Below are 22,666 nucleotides of genomic sequence, written 5' to 3'. Positions count from 1 at the left end.
GACCCCATGCAACTAAAATGCAAATAGAGTGAGAGTACACAAGTATGGATCCCAAATACAGATTTATACTACCAAGTCACGTGATGAAGAAATCAAAATTTCCTTTTTTTTTCCAATAAAGGAATGCACTTATTACAAACTCAGAACAAAATTCAATATGGCTTCAATGAAAGAAAATCATCAGAATCTATAACTGGAAAGAATTATGGGTGGGGTTCAATAAATCATTTAATGGGAACTCCAATAATGCCATGGCGGTTCAAGGGATTCAAAGAATCAAAGAAAATCATTATACAACCAACACGAACATCTCGAACAGGTTAGCTGATAATTGATTCCTAACCAATGATTAGACCGGAAGCTTGGATTCACCGAAAAAGAACGAGTATAATGTGGCCACTATGGATCATGTTTTGCACACAAGCGTTCTGACAATAAAAACAAGTGTTAGTATTACCAATCAAGTGCTTAGCTTAAGATTTGTGGGTTTATAACAATTCTAAATTTTGTTTGTAAATAAAATAGAGGAGATTGGGTTCTTAAGAATCTGAGATCTCCATATGGGGTAGATCACAGATTGGTTTACCAATGATGTAAACGTAGTTCTGTAAAGAGAAAGAGGAGAGTCCCTTACTCAGATATTCATACGATAGTATCATTGATGTTCCCCATGCTGACATACTGAAAAATCTTGGACCTAATCCTCTATATAAACCTTTCCATCCATCATCCACTATTAATCTTTTGATGACTTGTCTCGTGGTCACTCTCTTTTCATGTGCCGTTACCTGAAAATCCACTAATAATAAATTTAGAATACAAATATCAACAATTATTATTATTATTATTATCAACACTATGAAGACTTGGTATTCCGGTGGGAATCCATTGTAGAGCGTTAGGAGAATCTTGGGTTGGTCACCTTGACTGGCTTGTTTGTCTTTTTGAATCTTTTTCCCTCTTTAATGAAATTTATAATAAATAAATAAACAACAAGAATGCACCAAAGTGTTCCAAAATGTGTTTTCTGAATCGTAATCTATAAGCAAATAACTTATTGGGAGAATTTAAGATTCCTGTATGATGGACCTAAATACAATATAAAAATGTTGATTATGAAAAAATACAAACATTATATGGATGACATGACATGGCCTTGTAGGCTTACATATAGGATGAAGACTGAAATATGGTGTGGAATGAAATAATTGACAGAAGATACACCAAAATGCAGGCATTATCTTCAGAAGTGGACATAAATTATTGCCCTCAACACATGGAGAATGAATCGACTAACAAAGGGATACAAGGGAAGTATTTCCAAAGATACAAGATACGGAGACTTTGAACAAAAGAAATCTGTTACCATTTAGGGAAAAAAATCAATTATATTTTCCATGGGAATGTCGGACACAGTTATATTCATTACATGTATTGGTTCTATATCATATTAGATACCAGCAACCTGGACACATAAAAGTATGTGGGTATCCTAAACACTAAATGACACCCATGTAAACAAGTGAACATTGGATCATTAACACTCCGTATAAAAAACAAATAGTGAACAAATTCATGACCTTAGTGTGACAAAGAGGTGTGGAGGGGCAATTTTTTTTTTTATTTTTTTTGCTCATTGTGGGTATCCTCATCCTTCGGGTGAGACTAATCCCACGTTCACACGGACCAACCCCTCGGGAAGTTCTACGTGCAACTGGTTGAGTCAAGGTCCACCGGAACCTGGAGGGTGGCCCCAAGGAAATCATTGCTTCGTGGGGTTTTGAACACTTGACCTATGCTTCCAGAGAAGCTTATCAAGGCTCGGCTTGCCACTAGGCCAACCCCTTGGAGCTACTTAATTTCACAGATTTATCCTAATTGCGTCATTAATGCATACATAGAATGGAGGACCATAACAGAATAAAAAATATAAAAAAGAGAAAGATGAGTTGAATGCCAAGTGCCACCTGTAAGCGAGTCTTAATTGTATCCAATGGGGTTGTGATGCAGGATGCCATTGCACCAGCTGTAATCCCTCCAGCGCCTTGAACTAACACTACTGTCCACTGGTCAGGTTCCTTGTGTTCAGTACCATAGCCTAAGAACCTGGATAGAACATGAAAATTAAAGGATAGAACATGAAAATTAAAGGTTAGAAACTTTACTGATGTCTGTATGGAAAGTTTATATGAACAACATTTTTTTTTCCTGATGGTGAAACTTTATTAGGTATCACATTCTTGGGGCAAGAAAATCCCAAAATGTGAAATTATATATAATTATATAATGGAGCTGAGGTCCTTAACATTGAATGGACTGTACTCCAACCCACAATCTTTTTTTTTTGATAAGTTATTCCAAACCATATTCTTTAGTGATCTCTCAAGTTGTGAACCACCTCTGAGATTGGCACGATTAAAAAACTATGACAAACTGGGCATTTCCAACCTCCCAATGTCCAAACACCGTTCCTAAGCATTAACCACTTTTCCTTCTAAGTTTTAATCTTAGAATGAAAGGTTAAGATCCACCATTCAAACTGCATTTTGGCTATGCCCACCAAAAAGGTGACTCACCACTTTGAAAGTGAGAATCAACGGAGGTGAGTGCTTGTTTATGGTACGATGAACAGGGTCCGGAACGGAGGTGGTGCTTGTTTATACTCAAGAGTCTAAAGCCTTTGGGTTGAGAGATTAAAACCATCTCCTTTATCAATATATCAAAAAATAAGTACGATGTGAAGGAAATGATGTCTGGATGCTTTGACTTCCTAATGTACATATTCACATGAAACTAGTGCTGTCAATAGATCGTGTTGGATTGGTACCAATCCGATAAGGAATTTATTAGGCCCAGACATGATCTGGATCCAGTCAAACCTGCGATTTTCAAGAACAAATCCAATCCAATATGATATGCGTTGTTCCTGATATTTTTCAAATAACTCCTAATCCAATCCAATTTAATATAAGTATGTACAAAATATACTATACACCACATATCTAAATAAATATGCATCATTTAGATATAAAAATGCATGCCCTATACTTATGGAAATGAAGAGTCAAATCCCATTTTCTACATAAGTTGCTGTATCCATAACTGGGCACCTCAGTATGGAGGGCACAACATGTAAGGTACACAAAAGGATAAGTAACTTAACAAAGAATAAACCTTCAGACCTTGCATTCTAAGGTAAAATAACTCTTACCCAACATATCTATAGCATTAATAGATGATCGACCAATATCCCTCACCTCCAAATTAAGCGTTGGCTTGAACCATAAGTTGCCCACCATACAGCACTAGATGGGGAATAAGTCATAACCGACAAGCCAAAGCCTCTATATAATCCTCGAACACCATCAGACTTTAGAACTTTGCGAGCAACATCCAGGCCACCATTGTACTTTGCATGACCCGAGAATCCTTGCACCATCAACTTTTGACTAACCTAAAAAAGAATCCATTTTGACAAAATGAGCATCCAAAGGTGAATTTTACAACATTCCATTACGAATAAGGAATAGCTCTAAAACAAAGTATATGATCGTGTTCAAGGTCTTAAGAAAGTAAGGTCATGTTTTCTAGTACGTCCAAAATATAGAAAGTTGTACCACATTGAAGCAGCCTTAAATGGAAAGAGATACAGAATCAGCTTTGATGTTTTTTTTGTTGCTTTTTTTTTTTAATATGTGATTTTAATAGATAGTTTCCATTATGTGTATTATCTATTTATTTTGGAGGGGGAGGTCGCTATGATTGAGGTTCACCCGTGACAATAAGGTTTTGCTGAACAGCATAGTCCAATTCAAGATGAGATTGAAAAATAATTTTATGATTTTCATCTACAATGCAGATTTTTTTTATTTTATTAAAAAAAACGAAAAAAAAAAAAGGAGATTCTATTGCCACATCAACTTTTGCTAACGGCACCCTAATTCATATGTAAATCACCATAGAATTAACACAAATCTTGGGGTGCTGTTAGTAAGTGTTGGTGTGGCAATAGAAGCTCTCTAAAAAAAAGAAGTGATCATAAAGAAAATAATCCCAATACCACATCAATTGGGACAAAAACAGCCTGAGAAAAAAGCGATGACGTCATGCCAGCAAACCCATTTGCTATTGCAGCTTTTGTTGGTTCAGAGAATTTAAATGGTTCAATCAACTTGAAAGTGGCCACTTTTGTGGTCTCCAATGCAGTGAGGAAAATAATTCTTGCGGGAACGGCACCAGTGATAACTGTACCAAACCCTCTGTATAACCCAGGAATCCCTTCCGTTCTTAATAAGCCTCTGATAACCGACAAAGCGTTTTTCTCCACAGAATCTTTAGTTGCAACCTGAAGCCGGGTCTTTACAACAGAAACCGGATACAAGGCCACAGTAACCCCAGTAAAGAGGCCAGCACCTAAGACATAAAACTTGGTTTTGTCAAGCCTGCATGATTGGGTGGAATATATGAGTATCAGAAATTAGGTTAAAAGAAGAAACTCGTACAGGATCGGGCAATAAAAGCTACAGCACACAAGAACTGAGAGAATAGCTTCAAGTACGGGGAAGAAATGATTACTAATCTTGTAATAAATTGACCTTTAAATAATTCCACACTGAAGTTGAAAATCAAAATTGGGTCGCACTGTAGTCATAATAATACCACAGATCTAAGTATTGAGGAAATTTATGGAGCATATTGAAACAGTAAGACATAAAAAAGGAGTAGTTCTCTCTAGGATGTCACCTAAATTTCCTTCACAGTCTACACTATTTTGGACCAACGATTCCTTCAGTCAACTTCTGAACCATTCAAACTCATGGAAATGTGCATCATTTCTTTTTTCTTTTTCTTTTTGGTTAAGAGAATGTATATATATATAAAAGCTGGTTGAGGTAACCAGCTGGACAGAGATACAAGAAATAGTGGAAAGGCCACCCCATAGGAAAAAAAAAACCCATATCCCACCAAACAATACAATCCTTAAAGAAATCTAAGCTTCATTGAAAACTTTACGCCAAAAGAAAAACAAAGGCAAGACCGAAGTACTATGTCTTCGATGGAACTTTCCTCTTAAAAAATTCTGCCATTCCACTCCTTCCAAATCCCCCAAACAATGGCAAATGGAGTAAAACTCCACAGGACCTGTTTAAACTTAGAAAAGGAGTATCCCAGTTGTACCGAAGAATGATTTCGGCAAGCACCCATCCACCTCAAATAAGTGTAGAAAATGAGACCAGGCTCCCTTGCACTTGCACAATGAATTAACAAATGATTAACTGTTTTTTCATCTTTTTCACACAAACAACAAACATTCAGACCACAAAAACCTCATCCTCAGATGATCTCCTATCAAAATCCTTCCCCACATAGCAACCCAGATGAAAAATGAAATCTTAGACAGCACAAGAGGCCCCAAACAGCAACATGAGGGAAAGGAGAAGATCATCCCGACCTAACCAAAACATGATAAAAGTTACTTACTGAGAAGAGCCCATTTCTACTCCCATCCCCGACTCTACCATCCTCCCTCCCAAACAAAGAGAGATACCCCATCAATACAAGATAACAATGAAGCCGACATAGGAATTTCCCAGTCATCAAGTGCCTGTCAAAGTATCCCAATCCCCATCAGTCGGGCCAAAGCACTCAGAGATGGAAGAGTTCCTCTTCCTTGATGTGGAAAATAAAACTGGAAACTGATCCTTCAAAGGATGGTCTCCACACCACAGGTCTTCCCAAAAATGAACCAAACTCCACAACCATATGCCCCTTTCGCTTTCTGACTTTCCCAATCAAATTTGTCGACCCCAAACTTAGATACAAGAACTTTATGCAACAAACAATCTTTCTCCTCTCCAAACCTCCACAGGCATTTTCCCAAGAAAGCTTCATTCATCATTCCCACCTTTCTAATGCCAAGCCCACCAAATTTTCGGTCCAAGCAAACACATTTCCAACTCACCAAGTGATACTTCCTTTTTACCTTCCTTATCATGCTACAAAAAATCCCTAAATAACTTATTCAAATGAACATTCACATTTCTTGGAATTGTCAAAGGCAAGTAATACAATGGGATGCTATAAAGCACACTCCTTATTAGAGAAAATACAATGAACCATTTTCTACAGGAAAGGGGGAAGAAACAGAGGGGGGGGGGGGGGGGGGGTGCTATACTAGCTTCTGAGCATGACCCTTTTATTCTTGGAGAAAGTAGACACAGTGAAAATTTGGTGGAAGTCATGTGAAAAGAAAAAAGTTAATTGGCTATAATTAAAGTCAATAATCAAAACAAAGAATGAAAAAGAAATGTCTCCAGTAAGGAAGAGACAAGGAAGAGAGTGCTAATATATCGTTCAAGGAATCAGTCTTCTGAATAGATTGGAGGAAAATGAGCCACTAATTTCAAGGAAAAGAATGAGAGTAGCCCCTAGCGTAGAAGTCTGGATTGGTTAGGATTGTGGATGTTAGCTGGAAGCAACAATCCAGAGCTACATTGTGAAGGAGTGGTAGAAATACTAAATTATTTCACTTAAGATCTCACGGACAGTTTTTGAAGATGACCATGGAGAAATGGAGGAAGATAGTTTTGTCTGCTCAAAGGCTATATTCAACATGTGATGTGACTCTCTACATCTATGCCTTTGGAGAAGCATTTGAGGAAGGTGCCCCCAAAACACCCTATATTGAATATTCTTTCTCCTTCTGTAATGTTTGAGGAGCTGAATGAAAAGGCAAGTTCTTTTAGGCAAGTTCCTAAAAGGGAATCATATCAAATATGATGCTTTATAGAATGACAAGAAGAAATTGTCGATTTCAAATAGATGTACTGTTATAGTTCACAAATGAGGTCTCATTCTAGATTGGATGGTTTTCCCTTTTAGGAATATATGTTGGATAAAGAAAAATGGAGTTTGAGGAAGAGGAGGTGCATAAAGCAATTTATAGTGCAGGGATAAAACATTGACCATGCAACCAGATATCTTTGAGATATCCTTCTCAACACTCCCCAGAGGTTAGAGATAGAGAATACTCAAATGCCTGGGTTGATCAAATCATTAGAGAACAGGCAAATGTATCATTTGCCTAAGTTTCAATGGGTAAATCTAGCAAAAAAAGGGAAATTTACATTGGAAGAATTAGAGAGAGGAACTTGTAAGTCTCGTCAACCTCTATGAAGGGTAGTTTTCTTCCATGTTGTTGTAATGAAATTATACTCAAGAAAAAGTCGAGAGAGAAACACATTTCTTTTGGCTAAATTTTCATGCAGTTTTCAAGAAGAAACTAAACGTGTTTTCACCTAAAGACGTGGATCTTGAGTTTGAATCCTCCCTTAGGGACCACCCACAAAGATATATCCCAGAAATTACCTAGTGCGTGGGTTGGGGTGGGGAGAGGGGGTCACATGTGCCCCGAGGATTTGGGTAAAAAGAAACTAAATGCATTTAAGTTAATCCATTCCAAATGTTGATATGGTGTTAGGCTATTCCCACGAAGGAAGTAAGTGTGAGGCACAACTTTGGGGACATATACTATCACAAGATGAACCACTGACTATTTCCTTTCCTATGTTGTTTAAATTTGCATTAGGAAAGTGAAAGCCATTTATGAATGCAATGAAGTGATGGATAGGAAAATGGTTTTGAGTCCTAAAATTATAAAAAGACGATGAAACAGCCATCTACTTTGTTCAGTTGAAATTCAGAGCCACATTGAATCTAATTCATCACACCGAATCACTGAATCCTTATCTTCCCTTCTACAAAGGGAAGTACGACATCTTTCCAATCTTTGTTAGGCCCTACAAAACTCATTGGACATAATTAGGTGGGACTTTGACAAGCACATGGAGACATTATTGTTGACGAGATACTAAATGTTGTTAGAATTTATTCACTATTTTCCGTCACCTAATGAGAGATGTTAATGAGGTATCTGAACTCAATTGCTAGAGGTTGTTCCAAGCTTAGTGCTCTGCACTACCGAGTCTCACACCCATGTAAGGTGCACCTTTCATTGCATTCTTGCCACTAAATCTTCTTAAAATTTGAAACCTATTAAGATACAGAATCAAGCGTCCCATGGACAATATCTTCTAAGAAATCAATTACCCATTTGGTAAATCCGCGATTAAATGTGATCGATCACCAAACTCCTTTTCCTGCGTGTAAATTTGATACTTTTTATCTGATAAGTAAATATTGATAAATATTAAAGAAGGGTACAATACCAGAATCATTTCTTGATCACCAATTTTTGTGCCAAAAAGAAAATTAATCTTAAATTTTTTTTATTTAAAAAAAAAAAAAAAACTTCTTTTTTGGGCAAAAGAATGGGGGACCCAAATAGGCCCTATATGTGAAAATCATAAAGAAGAGATACTCCAAGTTCATCTATAACAGAATACCCATCAATTTTCACGCAATATTGCACAAATATCAAAACCCATGTTATCTAAAAATTGCAAGAAAATCTTATAAAAACCCCATTAAAATAACAAATACCAAAAAGATGGTAAAAAACAGAGAAAAACCCATTATTAATAACTAATTGAATCAAATAGAGCTAAAGTGAAGAGAGGGAGAGATACGTACTTGTCCCAGTCAATCTCTGTTTGGCCAAAAGATTGAGCTCGAGTGTGAGAAGCATCCATTAAGAAAATTTGAGAGGAACAAAAACAAAATTCTTTCAAAAATCAAGTCCCCATTTTTTCAGGAACGAATGAAATCATGAAATTGGGTCAAAACTTAAGAAAAAGATAAATGGGTCAATGAAGTATGCAAAGAATTTGAAATTTGGGTCTTTCAAGAAACCTCAAAAATAGTGCTTTTCAAATAAACAGTAACTCCAACCTAACACTCAATCAAGAAAATGAGAGAGAGACAGAGAGAGGGATTTTACCTAAGACAATAAAAACTTAAATTTTAAGTTAGGTCAAGTTTTTGTATCATATCGAACCCTTATCGGATCGGGTTTCAATATTAAGATCCAAATCCAATCCATTAACAATCGGATTGGGGCAACCCGCTTTTGTACACAAAATCTAAATAAAATTGTATATATTTTAACAAATATATAATATAATTATATACTTTTTAATATGTTATTGGATCGGGACATGGTTGATCCAGATTCAATCCAATAATATCATATCAAAACCTTATGGAATCGGTTCCTTATCGAAATCCTGAACATCGATCCAAACCCAAAGTTATAGGATCGGATTTCGGGTCTAATTTGATCCATTGACAGCCTTATCTATGGGTAAGTTTAAATTCGGTTCCTAAGTTACTTGGAACCAGAATTATTATATTTTTTCGATTCCAAATTTTCTTACTTTCAATTCTAAAATAAGTGTATTGAAATCACCAATAAACACGTGATTACAGACCAAACATGATTATAACTTGTGTCTACTAACCTACCATTAAAATAAATTATCACAAAAATATAAAAAAGTGTTTCATTAGAAAAAAAAAAAAAAAAAATCAAAATCATCAAATGGGTTATAAGGGTCAGGTTGTATGCAGGTCAACACGAAACATTAAAAGACATGATAAGTAAACGTGTTAGACGGGTTAATGCCCCTAAATCAAACTTGAATTCTTTGTTGTTTTTTTTCCTTTAATTTTAAAACTTGTACGACTCTTTGAATCATTGACTCAGTTGAGTTGACGTGGACTCAAAAAGGCCACAAGAAAGTTTTTCACTGTGAATTGTTTGGTGAGTCAATCGGTTTCAATGTTTTTTTTTCTTTCTTAATATATAAGTTCTTAAAGAATTTAATTATTTATGATTATATACAATTATTTTTCGGACTAATTTGGGGCCTTGGGAAATGAGACTTATCTTAGCTGAATAGTATCCATTGTGTATTTTGTTTTACTGAATATCTTACATCTGGAGTTGAGCAAAGTAAACCAACTTCACATTTTGGTGCAATAAAAAATTGTAGATGCACAATTTTTTGAGTGCCAGTGATTTTTTGACTCGAAAATTTTCACTCGGTCTGTACTTGGTTGACGTAGCAAAGACACAGAACCGTTGATCATTTTTCTTTTGTATCCTGAAGAAAGAGATTTATGATTTTGTACCCTTGCCATGTCAGCCATGTATAAACCTAGTGAAAAAATTTTGAGTAAAAAAGGTGCAATCAAGTGCCTCTTTATATGCCAAACATTCACAAAACTTTGGTTTACAAGTGATTTGTGGTCTCAAATCTCGATATGATGAAGTTATTATCGAGAATAAGTTCGTATCTATTTTCATCGTTTCCATCCACATTCTTGTGGATCTTGTTTTCATTCTTTTATGACATTTAAATTAAATGTTTCTTCTAATTGTGATTGTAATTAGCTGTTGTTGAATATATTGAAATCATTTAAGTTGATTTTCTCTTAGTTAATCATCGATGCACGTGCAACACTCGCACATCACCCACTCACACACACACACCAAGTAAGTGAGGGAACGCCTTCACAGGTGGCCCCGGCAAAATATTGCTCATATTGGGTATCGAACGCATAACCTACGGACTGTCCCTACTTATTCGATTTGAAATTGCCATTGAGTCACTCCCTCAGGGTTTCAACAAATATACTTGATTGAATAATTTTGCATTTGTTTGACATTTATCCTATTTTAAAATAAAAGAATTAACCTCAATCATGATTATCAATTATCAAAGTTTTGCGAAGTTTAGCTTTTCGACCTTATTCCGAGTTATTTTTTAATTAATAGAAAAATTATTAAAAACCTCAAGGAGGATAAGGTCATTCCAAATCAAATACAAAATTGCTTTCATGTTGACTGAATTACACTGCTTAGAATTGTAATCAAAATGCCCCTAAAATTTTCAATTGAGCTAAGCCTTCAAGATATTGTTCACTTTAAAGATAAAAAATAAAAGATTTTCTCATATTTCCTATATTAATAGAGATCTGTTATTGGCACCCAACTTTTACTTATTACACCCCAATTTTTTAAACTATTTCCACCCCCAAGTCAAATATTAAAATACATCATTCAAACATTACAAAAGTTTGATTTAAGTTATGAGTCATGCTGAAGTGACCCAAAAATTATACCTCATATTTCACATCACATTTTGACGTGAAAGTGTGTAGGAAACATATATACTTTTTATTCGTATCTCGATGAAAAACATCTATGATTCTTGCACATTTTCACGTCAGGATGTGCGATATGAGGTGGGGTCACTTCAGCATTATTCTTAAGTTATTATCACAACATTACAAAGAATTATAAGCCATTCAAAAAACTTTAGCAATTGTTTACAATTAGGATTAGGCTCATATACATCCTCAATCAAACAAATAGAAATCTAATAAAAAAGAGAGTTTCTATTGGCACCCCAACTTTTACTATTTCTCAACCGATGACTTTTTTTTCTAATTGGAGTGTCATAAGTAAAAGTTGGAGTGCCAATGGCAGCTCTCTATTAATATTTAACCATAAAAATGTAAATTAACCAAAGAAAATACACTGACAAGTTGGTTTAAAATTCCATCTTGATACTATTTTGATCATAAGAGAAATCGACAGAGCCTTCACCAAAGTATTACTGAGACATACGGTGTTTCGGGGTCAATATTTTGTTCTAATCTCAGCAAAAATCCAAATACTCAACCAAACATTCTGAAATAGAACGAAACTTTGAACCATGATGTCAACCAGATGGGCCACAACCACGACTAAACGGTGAGTGTCACAACCCTACTATTCAGTTTCTAAAAGTTATGGATCAAAAATACTCACTGTTATTTTACAAAGGGATGGAAAAATCCCCTCCTACAAATACAACAGAGTTTACACCAATTGTGGCAAATGTATCGATCAATTTACAGGTTCCAATTGGTGACATTCCATTTCTTCTTTTGATATTTCATCAATTGTATCGGAAAACAATGTGCGGTGTTCCATTTCTGTTATTGATCTTATACCATTTGTGTCGGAGATCAACTCTTCTTCCATACCTTCTTTAGGAGGGAAGCCACGGGTCCGTGCAAGAATCCATTGGTCTATGACCCCGCAATTGATGGCGTACTTTATTGAGCACTCTAAGTATCCTTTATCAGTGATGAGATGTGGTTGGACAGTTAACATTCTCATGAGACCTGAAATCAGGCAAAAAGTATATATAAGCTACAATATAGTATTTCGGACATAGAAGTTAATCTAGCGAAGTTACATCATATAATAGCGAAGATCGGGTTTTTTTATTATTGGTAAAGGGTTTTGGGTTTTGGGTTTTAGTAAGGTGAAGTTGGTTCGAGTGGGCTTGAACCTAGGACGTGGGAACAACACTCCACATGCCTTGACATGTTGCAAAACAACTTAAGAGGTTGTGGGTTGAAGTTACAGCTTACCCATAAAAAAAATAATCCACAAATCTTACCAACTTAGACAAATATCATACCTGCAACGATACCATCTCCCGACGCTGCCATGTCACACGTGAAGGGAGTAATGGGTGGATCCTCCATTCCATGGACTGAGCCATTGTGCTCCTCCGTGTAATAGTGTATCTTAGAAGTCCCATTTGTCACAAACAAAACCTTAAGATTTTCATGCCAAAGTGGCATAATTACTTCCCATTTGTGATGGATAAACTTAGACTTATTGTTATCTTTAGTGTCAAAGTTTTCTGAAGGTTCAATCCCACATAGAAACTCAAGTTCTTGCTTGGTAACCTCAATAATGTCGGCAAGGTTCCATGCTTGATGTATGAAACTCTTGGTTTCTTCGGCAGATTGCCACAGTGGCAATGGAAGGTTTAAATCAAAGAAAATGGTACCACCTAATTTCTTTGAAATCTTGATGGCCCGCAGCGTAGTTGATCTCATTTCTTGGTCCAGCAGTGATGATGAGTTGAAGTAGAACATCTTCGCCTACATTTATCAAAGTTCTTAGGAAGGAGATTTGTGAAACAACAAAGCAGTAAAGAGAACAAAAAACACACGAAACACACAAGGATTAACGTGGTTTGGCAGTGTGCCTACGTCCACCGATCGAAACAAGAACAATCAATATTTTCTTCCTGTGATTTTAGTTTACAGCCCTAGAGATTTCTTTTATAAAACCGGGAGTTGCTAAACGCATCTATCTCCCCAAAAATAGAGACCCCCACAATAGAAAAAATCCCTTAAGAAAATATTACATAATCCCCTTTTTAGTAACCCTAAAATTTTTTGTCCAGGGGCTCCGCCCACAGTACCCCGCAACTCTGTGTACCGCCAACAAAATACAAGACATTTACACAAGAAGGAGATGGCCGATGGGTAACCAATCAAACAATGAAGCTATGCAAAATCTACAAGAAACTATGCTGGGTTCTCATAATTTTTCAAAAGTGCTTCTAAGGAACTTCGATAAAGAAAGGGTAAATCTAAGGATAATAGTGCATTTGTGAAACAACAATAATAATACTAAATTTAAGATTATTTTTTTTCCCAAATAAATGAGATGTTTTACCTCCTTCAGCACATCGATGTTGATGTCAGACCTCGATAAAGTATCCTCTGCACATGGTTTTACATTCGTCATTCTCAAGCCACCTCTTCTAATCATCTTCATATATGATACCGCTGTAGGAATTTTACCATCTACATGAACAGATCGAGTCTGAACATTGCTCATATTCAAAAAATAGATCAAACCCTGACCATAATCATCATCCCCGACTTTCCCCATGAAAGCAACTCGACCACCTAAGCTTGCAAGAGCGATAGCCACACTGCTCGACGACCCTCCGGGTGCCCTTACAAACTTCGTTGGAGACCACAATGAATCCTTCATCCTTTCATGGATCTCATGGTCTATGAGTCTGTTGGCTGGCCTTCCAGAGGTCAGAAAAGCATGTTGAGCTGCTCCAAAGCAGCAAACTAGAGGGGGCCAACTATATGTGAAACTAATATCATCTTCCCCACCTTGTATAAATTCCAATTCTTCCTCCTTTTCGTCCTCAATGTTTTTGACGAGTGTGGGTCCCTCGTGATCACTAAGTTCAGCATCACTAACTTGATCCTTCACATTGTTAATCTTCGTTTTAGTCTTTCTCTTCCTTGTCTTATTGACAATTTTTTCCTCATCTAAGCTATTAGTTGATGGAGTAGCTGTAAAATGTGTGATATATATTATGGTTAAACAAAAAATTGGAGAATAAAACACAATTAAATGACTCTACTAAAAAACCAAGACGGTAGAGTACCTTTCTTGCGGGTTCTTCTTGGCTTCTTATTAGAATCTTCACTAGATGAGACTGAAACGGTGCTGTCCTCTTGCGGAACATCACTAACTATTGCTGAGACCGAACTCTCCTCTTGGGTCTCCAATGTTGTCTTCTTCCTACTTCGTCTAGGAGCTCGTTTAGAAGTCTTGGGTGCTTTTTCCTCAGCAACACCGTCATCTTTGGTTACATAATGGACTCCAGATTCCTCATTATTTTTCTTAGACATAGCTTTAAGACCCCACTTTTCCTCTAATTTGAAATCCTTAAGCCGCACCAATTTCGGTGAGGCTAAAACAGGCCAATTTAATCGCCACCTACATAACAAAAGCAATCGTGAGATGTATAGGCATAAACTATTTTTCTAGTCTAAAACTATTCCTCACTATGGGTTCTTTTTTCAATTTTGTTTAGGAAAGCAAGGGTGGTTAGTAGTCAACATGAAGGTGTGTTCAATGTGGTTTGAACTTAGGTCATGGGATCAACACTCCACACAACTTTACCAACTTAGCTAAGTTGGCACCTTCACCATGGGTTCTTTACATATATCCTAACAATAAGTTGCACTTCTCATCCAATTTTGTAAACCATTTTAGCTAAAATTGAAAGCAACACTAATACTTCCAAATGATTTGCTAAATTTTATACCTTATGACCTCATCTATTAACACTAATACCAACATGGGTTTCAAATCACATTTTATGGGGTAATCAAAGCTTGCCCATCCAAATTTTTTTTTTTTGAATTAAACCCACAAACTAATGAAGATAAGGGACCACCTCACTTGATTATTGGGTATTAATTTTACTTCTCAATCATGCGTTTGGACAAACAGATTAAGGTCTAAAATTGTAAACTTTACATATTTCACAGATTAAAAAAGTAAAATCAATTCTTGCATACTTAGGTTTAACATCAAAGGGTCATGTGTTTATGGTTTCTAGATAGAAATTGATGAAAATATTATTTCCATCCAATTAAAAATAAGTTCAAACATGGAAAAATTTGATCTTTTTAGTTGCTCCAAACAGATAAGCAAAGAAACGTTAGAATTAGAGAAGAAGAACAAGAGAGCAAGAGAAGAAGAGAAGACCTGGGTAGTGGAAGAGACTGTGTAACAAACAGAGACGCCATTAAAGGAGCTTCAAGAGCTCACTCAGCAATTCCAGAGACTGAAATTTCGGTTGGCCATGAAGGGGTTATTATTGCTGGGGAAGATGATGAGAGAGGTTTAAGGGAATTTTTTAGGGTCCAAGGGCTGAGATGTGATAAGGAACACAGATTTCCTAGAGATTGGTTTCTAGAATTTCTAGGAGTAGTTTTCCATCTTAGAACATGCATTGGACACACAGTGTCCAACCGTTTTGGACGGTAGACTTCTCTTTTTTTACAAATAACCAAATGACGGAAATACCACTGATTTGGCAATTACAAAACACACCATTTTATTTTGAAATTAAGCCCTTGTTTAGACACATGGACAGGTGTGTCATCAGTAAATTTTGGTCTGCTAATATAACCTCTGTAAAATTAACAAAATACCTATCTGGTTTTGTAGAAATCCAGAACTTTTTTTTTTTTATATAAAAAATAAAAAAAATGGTGGTATCTTGACTCAAAATTAGGGTGTCAATGGGTTGGTTAAGGTTTCTAGAACAACATCATATTTTCTTGGTTCAAATTCTCGTCAATTTTGATTCTGATTCTAAAATTAGTGGAATCGAAATCAGAATCACCAAAAATCATGGGAATCCATAGGTTTCGATTCTTAATAAATTAAATAAGACCAAAAAATCTTGATTGATAATAGCATTTAATTTTTTTTTATATGCAAGTTTTTTTATATCATAATATATGAAAAATAAAATAAATCATTTATAAATTATTAAAAAAAATAAAGAAAAAAAATTCTTTTAAGAACACAGCACATCATGCACAAAAATATCAATAACATAATTATAAAATTGTTCTAGTAAATTTATGAGTTACTTTTTATTTATTTTTTTCAAAATTAAAACTAAAATTCATCTCCTTTACAAGTTAAAAAAAAAAAACACTTATTATTGGAAAAATGGACATTCTAAATAAGAATGCATAATTTATAGGTAAACATGAAAAGTTTATGTCATTTTTATTAACTTTAAAAGGTAAGAAAACATTCAACCATTTATAATACCAAAAAATAGTAAAATAAATCAATTTCAAGTACTTTTGGATACCCATTGGATAGAATCAATTGGCATTGACTCTAATAGGATATCGAAAATAGGGATATGGAATCGAGGCTTTCAGTTCCAATTTCGATTAAATGGGTACCCATTGACATCCCTAAATTAGGTCACTTTTTTTTTTCTTTCTATTTTCTTCTTTTATTGATTTTATATTGTACTAATCCTATCAATAAACATATTCATACATACTCAATTGACCTGGCATGTGCACAAGACCATAAACTTTTTTCTCGAGGTATATAAGGAAAAACATATGATTCTATGTGCTTTCCACGTCAAATGAGTATATTTGACTATCTTTTTTTTTTATAAAGTTAGTTTATCATTATTCTACCTAAATCATGGTTTCAAAACTCGTCTGAGATCGAGACATATCGTCCGAGTTATCTCAGTATCAAGCATGGACGAGACAGATGGACAAGTCAATCTATTTGAGCCGAGAGAGCCCTAGTTAAATAAGCAGCAATGGAGCGAGATTCGCACTTCGACTTTCAGTCTTATTCGTAGATTTCTGTAATTGATCGATATAAGTTTTGACATGATCCCCACATTCAATTTTCTCATTGTTAAATGAGACATCTCAAACGTATTAAAAAATTTGTTCGAGATGACTCGATCTCGTTCACAGACGAGACGAGACAAGATGTCAAAACAAGTTTTAATACCATGACCTAAATAAGTATGATTGATTGTGATAAACCTAGCAGACGTAATATTTATTTTCCATCATAAAGATAGAGATATTTTATTGACACACCAACTTTTGCAAACGGCACACCCAAGTCATTTGTAAATACCAAAGAATTAGCTCACATCTTGGGGTGCCGTTAGTAAAAGTTTGTGTGGCAATAGAAACTCTCTAGAGATATAATTGCCATAAAAACAGTAGACTTCGAGGGGCCTTTTGGAAAAAAAAAGTGAGAGGGGGCCTCATCATGAGAGCAAACCCTAACCATCTATAGATGCACAAAGATATTTATTGATAGAGATTTTCTGATAAAAAGAATTTTGTAAGATAAATGTAATAAAAAATCATTAAAATGTTAAATAGACTAAAACATGGAGGGCTATCTTTAAATAAGGATTAAAAATTTGGATATTTTGAAAAGATTTCAACAAAAACAAGCTACTTGAGTAACGTTGTAGTGTCACTTTAACGTTTCAGTTTTATGACCGTTACGAGTTCACAACGGCTAGTTTTTCTAAGACCCTGCCTTGCCTACACGTGCATCATCTATGAAGAACCAATGCCTTATATCTTCAGATTCTAAAATGATTTCTTCATCAAAATTCAAAACCCAATTGTTCAAAATTCCAAAACAATTTTGTCAAATTTTTTTCTTCCTTGAATTGGGTATTCTGAGATGGGAAAGGAGAAGCTAATGGAGCAAATCTTCCAACTGAAACTCACTTCGAAATCCTTAGTCAGGCAAGCGAAGAAATGCGAAGGGGAGGAAAAATCAGAGAAGCTAAAAGTCAAGAAAGCAATGGAGAAAGGAAACATCGATGGCGCAAGAATTTATGCCCAAAATGCCATTCGCAAGCGCAACGAGCAACTCAACTACTTACGCTTTGCATCTCGTCTCGACGCAGTCGTTGCCCGTCTTGGAAGCCAAAGAAATTTCCAAACCATCGGTAAGTCGATGAGTGGAATCGTTAAATCGCTCGAAGGGGCACTTTCGGTAGGAAACATGGAGAAGATATCACAAACGATGGATCGATTTGAGAAGGTGTTTGTGAATATGGAGGTGCAAGCGAGTTTTACGGAGAAATCAATGGAAGGGACAACATCTTTGTCTACACCTGAAGGTGAGGTGGGATCATTGATGCAACAAGTGGCTGATAGTTATGGGTTGGAGGTTTCTTTGAAGCTCCCACAAGCAGGTAATCAAGCTGTTGGATTGAAGGAGAAAGGTGTTGTTGGTATTGCTTCTGAGGAGGAATTGAGTAGGAGATTGGCTGATTTGAAATCTAAAGGGTAGTAGAATTGCTCTTTTTCGTTATTGAGATTTTTTGCGACGACTAAGTTAGATGAAATTTGGGTAAATTTTAAAATTCTGCACTAATTTTGTTCAAATTTCTTTTGACTTGATCGTCGAAGTATTTTGAGGTGAGATAATCAAACAATCTTAAGAGAAAGAAGTAATTTCTCTCTCATTATTTGAAGTGAATTTGGGTGGATGATTCTCCTTTTTAAGTGTTTGATCAAGAGATGTGAAAATGATGGTTTTTTGTAATATTTTTTATTTCTAACTTTTATATGATATAGGGGGGCATGTATTTATTTACAAAAGTTATAAATTGAATGGTGGGGAATTTTTATTTTGTTTTATAGTCCAAGAGGTGCACACAAATTGATTGATTAGGTAATCTTTTCTTGACAAGGTATAGCTAGCTTAAAGTTAGTTAAAGTCTCTGAGTGCTGACGTGAGCCGAGTTCAAAAATCACAAGACCTATTAAATTAATTAAGAGTCATGATAATCTGACATCCCGTCACAGAACTGTAGATCATTTGTCACAGGATACACAAGAAAAAGATTTATGATTCTATGTATCCCGAGGCAAATATGATCTATGATTCTGTGATGGGGGTGTAGGGGAGGACGCCATAAAATCATTAGTCCTTAATTAACACTAACCATGCTGACCTAGCAAATGATGGAAAAAAAAAAGTATTATTTTCTCGATCATATGTGACTTGCCCATATCATGGTCATCAAACCAAGACCATTTATGTGTGTGTGGAATTGAAGCAACTTTGCATATCATCTATTGGCATAGAAATCATAAACCAAAAGCGAACGATTTTCAACACTTAATGAAATCTGGAATAAAAGATCGGTATCTTCCAAAGATGTCTAAAAGTTTATCTGATTTGAGGTTTAAATCAGTTGAGGAATTAAAAAAAGTCACGGAAAGAAGGTTTTCATCAATATTCCTATTTGAATAAAATTTGATATTTGAATCGGAAATGATCTATGACATATTTGAGAACCATAGACAATCTATTACCATAAATAACATCATCTAAAACACATTGATTAATAGTATTAAGTGATTAATGCATATAATATCTCTAATTTGTGCCATTTTAGGTGAAAAATATAGTCAAAATGCTACATTCTTTGAAAAAAACAATGCCTTAATTGAAAATGTCATTTACATATAGATATGGTCCAATGGTTCTAATTCTGTTCCACTAGAATTATTGTTACAGCCAAACACCCATTGAAGCTTTTCAACAATATGAAGTCCTCACATTCGAAAAACCATATGCATAGAGACTAGCCCATCATTGGAGGTGTGAATTTGTTGTTTGAGTCGTGATAATCCAACTCCCCTACGTGGCATGTGCTAGAACCATATATTTTATGCCTCAGGATACACATCTGCACATCCCCATAAATATGTGCAAGTTGTATCTCAAGGAAAAAAAATCTATGGTTCTAGCCCATGTCACAACAGGAGAGTATTTTGAGTATGTCACATGGGAGAATGATTTTCTGACTCCCCCATATGGCATACTCAATCGACTCCCCCTGACATGACATGTGCTAGAACTGTAGATCTGCACTCTTCGGATATACAACTGAACATCCTCATAAAAGTGAAATTGTGTATCTCGAGGATAATAGATCTACGGTTTTAACATGTGTCACATAAGGGGGAGTTGATTCAGTATGCCACATGTGGGAAACATTTTAACAAGATTCTTTTATAAACGAAACATTTGATGTTATTGCCCTTAACATGCTTTTTATTGCACACTATGGGTCCATTGGGTAAATGAAAAGATTTATATAAATGGTAAATTTGAGTAATAAAATTAATCATATTAGGATCAATCATGAATCAGATTAATTAGACATTTGAGTATAGTATTTGCTTCTCTTATCTACAATTTAAGGGATAGACAACAATACATGAATCAATGTGTGAGCTGGCTCAACACTGTCACCCTTATTAAAAAAAAATGTTCTTTTTGGAACAAATCTATGGACACATATAGTAAAGGCCTGCCAAGACTTTTAATGCACTCATTGACCAATCTATTGCTTTGTTATTTAGGGCTGTCAATGGATCAGGGTCGGGTCAATTGTCTTTGACCATTCCCATAATGATCGGATCGGGTCAGACCCTTGTTGGACTAGGGTTATTCAATAACAATTGGATCGGGTTTAGATGAGATACATCTATATATTTAAACAAAATTTATAGTACATTTTTACATAATTTCTTGGTCTAATTCGTATCAAATTAGGACATGATTGATCCAGAAACTGATCCAATTGGTAATCTTATTAGATCTTTATCAAAACCCAAATCCTCGATCCAATTCCAAAGTTATTTGAATAAAAATGGATCAGATTTTGGGTCTGATTTGATCCATTGAGATGCCATTTTATTTGCATTTAAAACACTTAAGCATTTGTGGGTGTTTTAGGTAAGAAATTTTTTTTAGGGTATTTTTAAGTAATAAAATAACCCCTGTTTTTGTAGTTTTACCAAGAGATGTATTCCACATAAAATAAAATAAAAACAAAAATAAAAATAATAGAAAACTTAGGGTCACTTTCAGAATTTATTGTCTCATTGTTTATATTCAAAGTCAAAGGTAGACCAATTCAAGAAAAACTCCTACATTGATGAGGGAGGTAAAATACAAAGAAGTCCTTCTAAGTTCTAAGGGGACCATCTCTTCACCGACACACAAGGAAGGCCCACAAGTGTAAGGCTCCGACCCTTGACCCTTGACCCTTAACTCATTCTTAGATCAATGGAACCACATCCATATTCAAATTCTTGAAAAAATTAGATCATTATTGTTAAAATTGTTCTTGTAGCTCATTATTTTCAAGGTATTTATATTTAGAGTCATGATTTTATGACGCCCCCTGACATGGCATAGTCAAGACCATAGATCTTTTTTCTTGGGATACACGATTGTACATCTCATAAATATGTGTAAGTGCATATCCCGAGCAAAAAATCTATGGTTCTAACACATGTCACGTCATGGGGTGTATGTCAAAGGGGGGCGTCAAAAAATCATTATTCTTATATTTATGTATTATAAGGGAGTGAATCCTTTCTAGTACTTTTTTTTTTTTTTTTTTCTTTTGTAATTTATTATAGTAAATTTAGACGGTTGAAAGAGCTTCGCAACATAAAAACATTAAAATCCCTTCATTGAAAATTTCGAGTTGAGTGATGATTTATTTTTAAAGTCTTTAATCAAATTTAAAAAAATTTCTAAACTTCTTTTAAAAACTCATTGATCAAGCTTACGAAGAAAACTTCTATTTTTTTTGTCATGATTTGTACATGGTTAAGGGTTTTTTTTTCTCAACATGTACATTTTATTAGGGAAAAAAAATGTTATAGGAAACTATAAGGAAAAAGTATAATAGAAAAACTGCTCTCGTACTTTAAAGTGTTTGGATCTTGTTAGATTTTATATTATAACGATAAGAATTTCATTTTTTTCCTCTAGAGTCCATGGATGCCAACCCATCTTCTAATGTGCATGCTTAAGTGAAAAAAAAGAATTCTCCAATACTCAAAATTGAATTTTGCTATAAAAAAATATCTTATAAATATGTATAATCTGATTTACTAGAAAATATATCTACTACAAAGTTCTTTTAATGATTGTGAAATCTATATTTAAAATTTTTAATATTGACGATTTTAAAGTCATATATAACATTTTAAATGAAGAAATTAAATTATTAGTTTAGATTCATCTTTGAGGAAAAATAGAAGCAGATGAAGAATAAAGATATAACTTTTTTTTTTTTTTTTTAAAGAAAATAACAGTAACAGAGGGAGTACGAGAAGAAAAAAAATCCAATCACACAAAAATACACAACTTTTTTATGTGATTCCTTTCAGGTTGACATATGTACGTCCATGAATCACATCGATTCCATTATAAAAATAGAAAACTTGCAAATACATCATTGTTACACTTTTCACCGAAAAGGGAAACATATGCCCTAAGAAAACATATATAAGGTTTAACATAATATTAAAAAAATTACAAAAATACCCTCTTACTAGAAGGTTCGGCAGGCAAGCATTGTGTTAAATGATGAAGAGTAATCCTTACTTGTTTAGTACCACAAGTCTCCACAAACAATAACAATTGTTTATAGGTACATTGATCCATTAAGAAAAAACAATA

At 34.8% G+C, this 22,666-nt stretch overlaps 3 protein-coding genes across 4 annotated transcripts; 1 reads left to right on the top strand and 2 right to left on the bottom strand.

The window, feature by feature from the left end:
* Nucleotides 1-84: 84 nt before the first annotated feature.
* On the bottom strand, nucleotides 85-8,890 carry LOC147394649 (Mitochondrial substrate carrier family protein). Of its 2 annotated transcripts, none has more exons than XM_086453451.1 (6): nucleotides 8,593-8,890; nucleotides 4,061-4,413; nucleotides 3,258-3,454; nucleotides 1,968-2,106; nucleotides 635-788; nucleotides 85-428 (listed from the first exon to the last, which is right to left on the bottom strand). In XM_086453451.1, the coding sequence occupies exons 1-6, from the start codon at nucleotides 8,645-8,647 to the stop codon at nucleotides 400-402; spliced, it is 927 nt and encodes a 308-aa protein (XP_086309577.1). In that variant the 5' UTR covers nucleotides 8,648-8,890; the 3' UTR covers nucleotides 85-399. The 2 variants fall into 2 exon arrangements, with proteins under 2 accessions (XP_086309577.1, XP_086309576.1); XM_086453450.1 differs by having other exon boundaries at nucleotides 4,061-4,442; nucleotides 8,593-8,889.
* Nucleotides 8,891-11,720: 2,830 nt separating this feature from the next.
* FLN2 (fructokinase-like protein) lies at nucleotides 11,721-15,518 on the bottom strand. Its single transcript, XM_086454424.1, has 5 exons — nucleotides 15,341-15,518; nucleotides 14,229-14,563; nucleotides 13,493-14,133; nucleotides 12,438-12,909; nucleotides 11,721-12,135 (listed from the first exon to the last, which is right to left on the bottom strand). Exons 1-5 carry the CDS (start codon nucleotides 15,379-15,381, stop codon nucleotides 11,855-11,857), a joined length of 1,770 nt encoding a protein of 589 aa, XP_086310550.1. The 5' UTR covers nucleotides 15,382-15,518; the 3' UTR covers nucleotides 11,721-11,854.
* A 2,222-nt stretch (nucleotides 15,519-17,740) lies between these two features.
* LOC147394647 (ESCRT-related protein CHMP1B-like) lies at nucleotides 17,741-18,751 on the top strand. The gene has a single exon (XM_086453994.1). The coding sequence runs from the start codon at nucleotides 17,843-17,845 to the stop codon at nucleotides 18,458-18,460; it is 618 nt and encodes a 205-aa protein (XP_086310120.1). The 5' UTR covers nucleotides 17,741-17,842; the 3' UTR covers nucleotides 18,461-18,751.
* Nucleotides 18,752-22,666: the final 3,915 nt, after the last annotated feature.

The sequence above is a fragment of the Akebia trifoliata genome, chromosome 9 (assembly GCF_017979445.1).
Source record: "Akebia trifoliata isolate Shusen 1 chromosome 9, ASM1797944v1, whole genome shotgun sequence".
Taxonomy (NCBI): domain Eukaryota; kingdom Viridiplantae; phylum Streptophyta; class Magnoliopsida; order Ranunculales; family Lardizabalaceae; genus Akebia; species Akebia trifoliata.
This window is presented reverse-complemented; position numbering and strand designations above follow the sequence as displayed.

What these genes read in the sequence shown, in the direction of transcription:
- LOC147394649 (XM_086453450.1), bottom strand. Translation starts at nt 8,651, where the DNA reads ATGGATGCTTCTCACACTCGAGCTCAATCTTTTGGCCAAACAGAGATT. An exon ending in CAATTAAGACTCGCTTACAG is followed by an intron (nt 789 to 1,967) that starts GTGGCACTTGGC and finishes GTGGATTTTCAG; the next exon opens with GTAACGGCACATGAAAAGAG. An exon ending in ACTATCGTATGAATATCTGA is followed by an intron (nt 429 to 634) that starts GTAAGGGACTCT and finishes TTTTATTGTCAG; the next exon opens with AACGCTTGTGTGCAAAACAT.
- FLN2 (XM_086454424.1), bottom strand. Translation starts at nt 15,381, where the DNA reads ATGGCGTCTCTGTTTGTTACACAGTCTCTTCCACTACCCAG. An exon ending in AAGAAGAACCCGCAAGAAAG is followed by an intron (nt 14,134 to 14,228) that starts GTACTCTACCGT and finishes CACATTTTACAG; the next exon opens with CTACTCCATCAACTAATAGC. An exon ending in GGGAGATGGTATCGTTGCAG is followed by an intron (nt 12,136 to 12,437) that starts GTATGATATTTG and finishes GCCTGATTTCAG; the next exon opens with GTCTCATGAGAATGTTAACT.
- LOC147394647 (XM_086453994.1), top strand. Translation starts at nt 17,843, where the DNA reads ATGGGAAAGGAGAAGCTAATGGAGCAAATCTTCCAACTGAAACTCACT.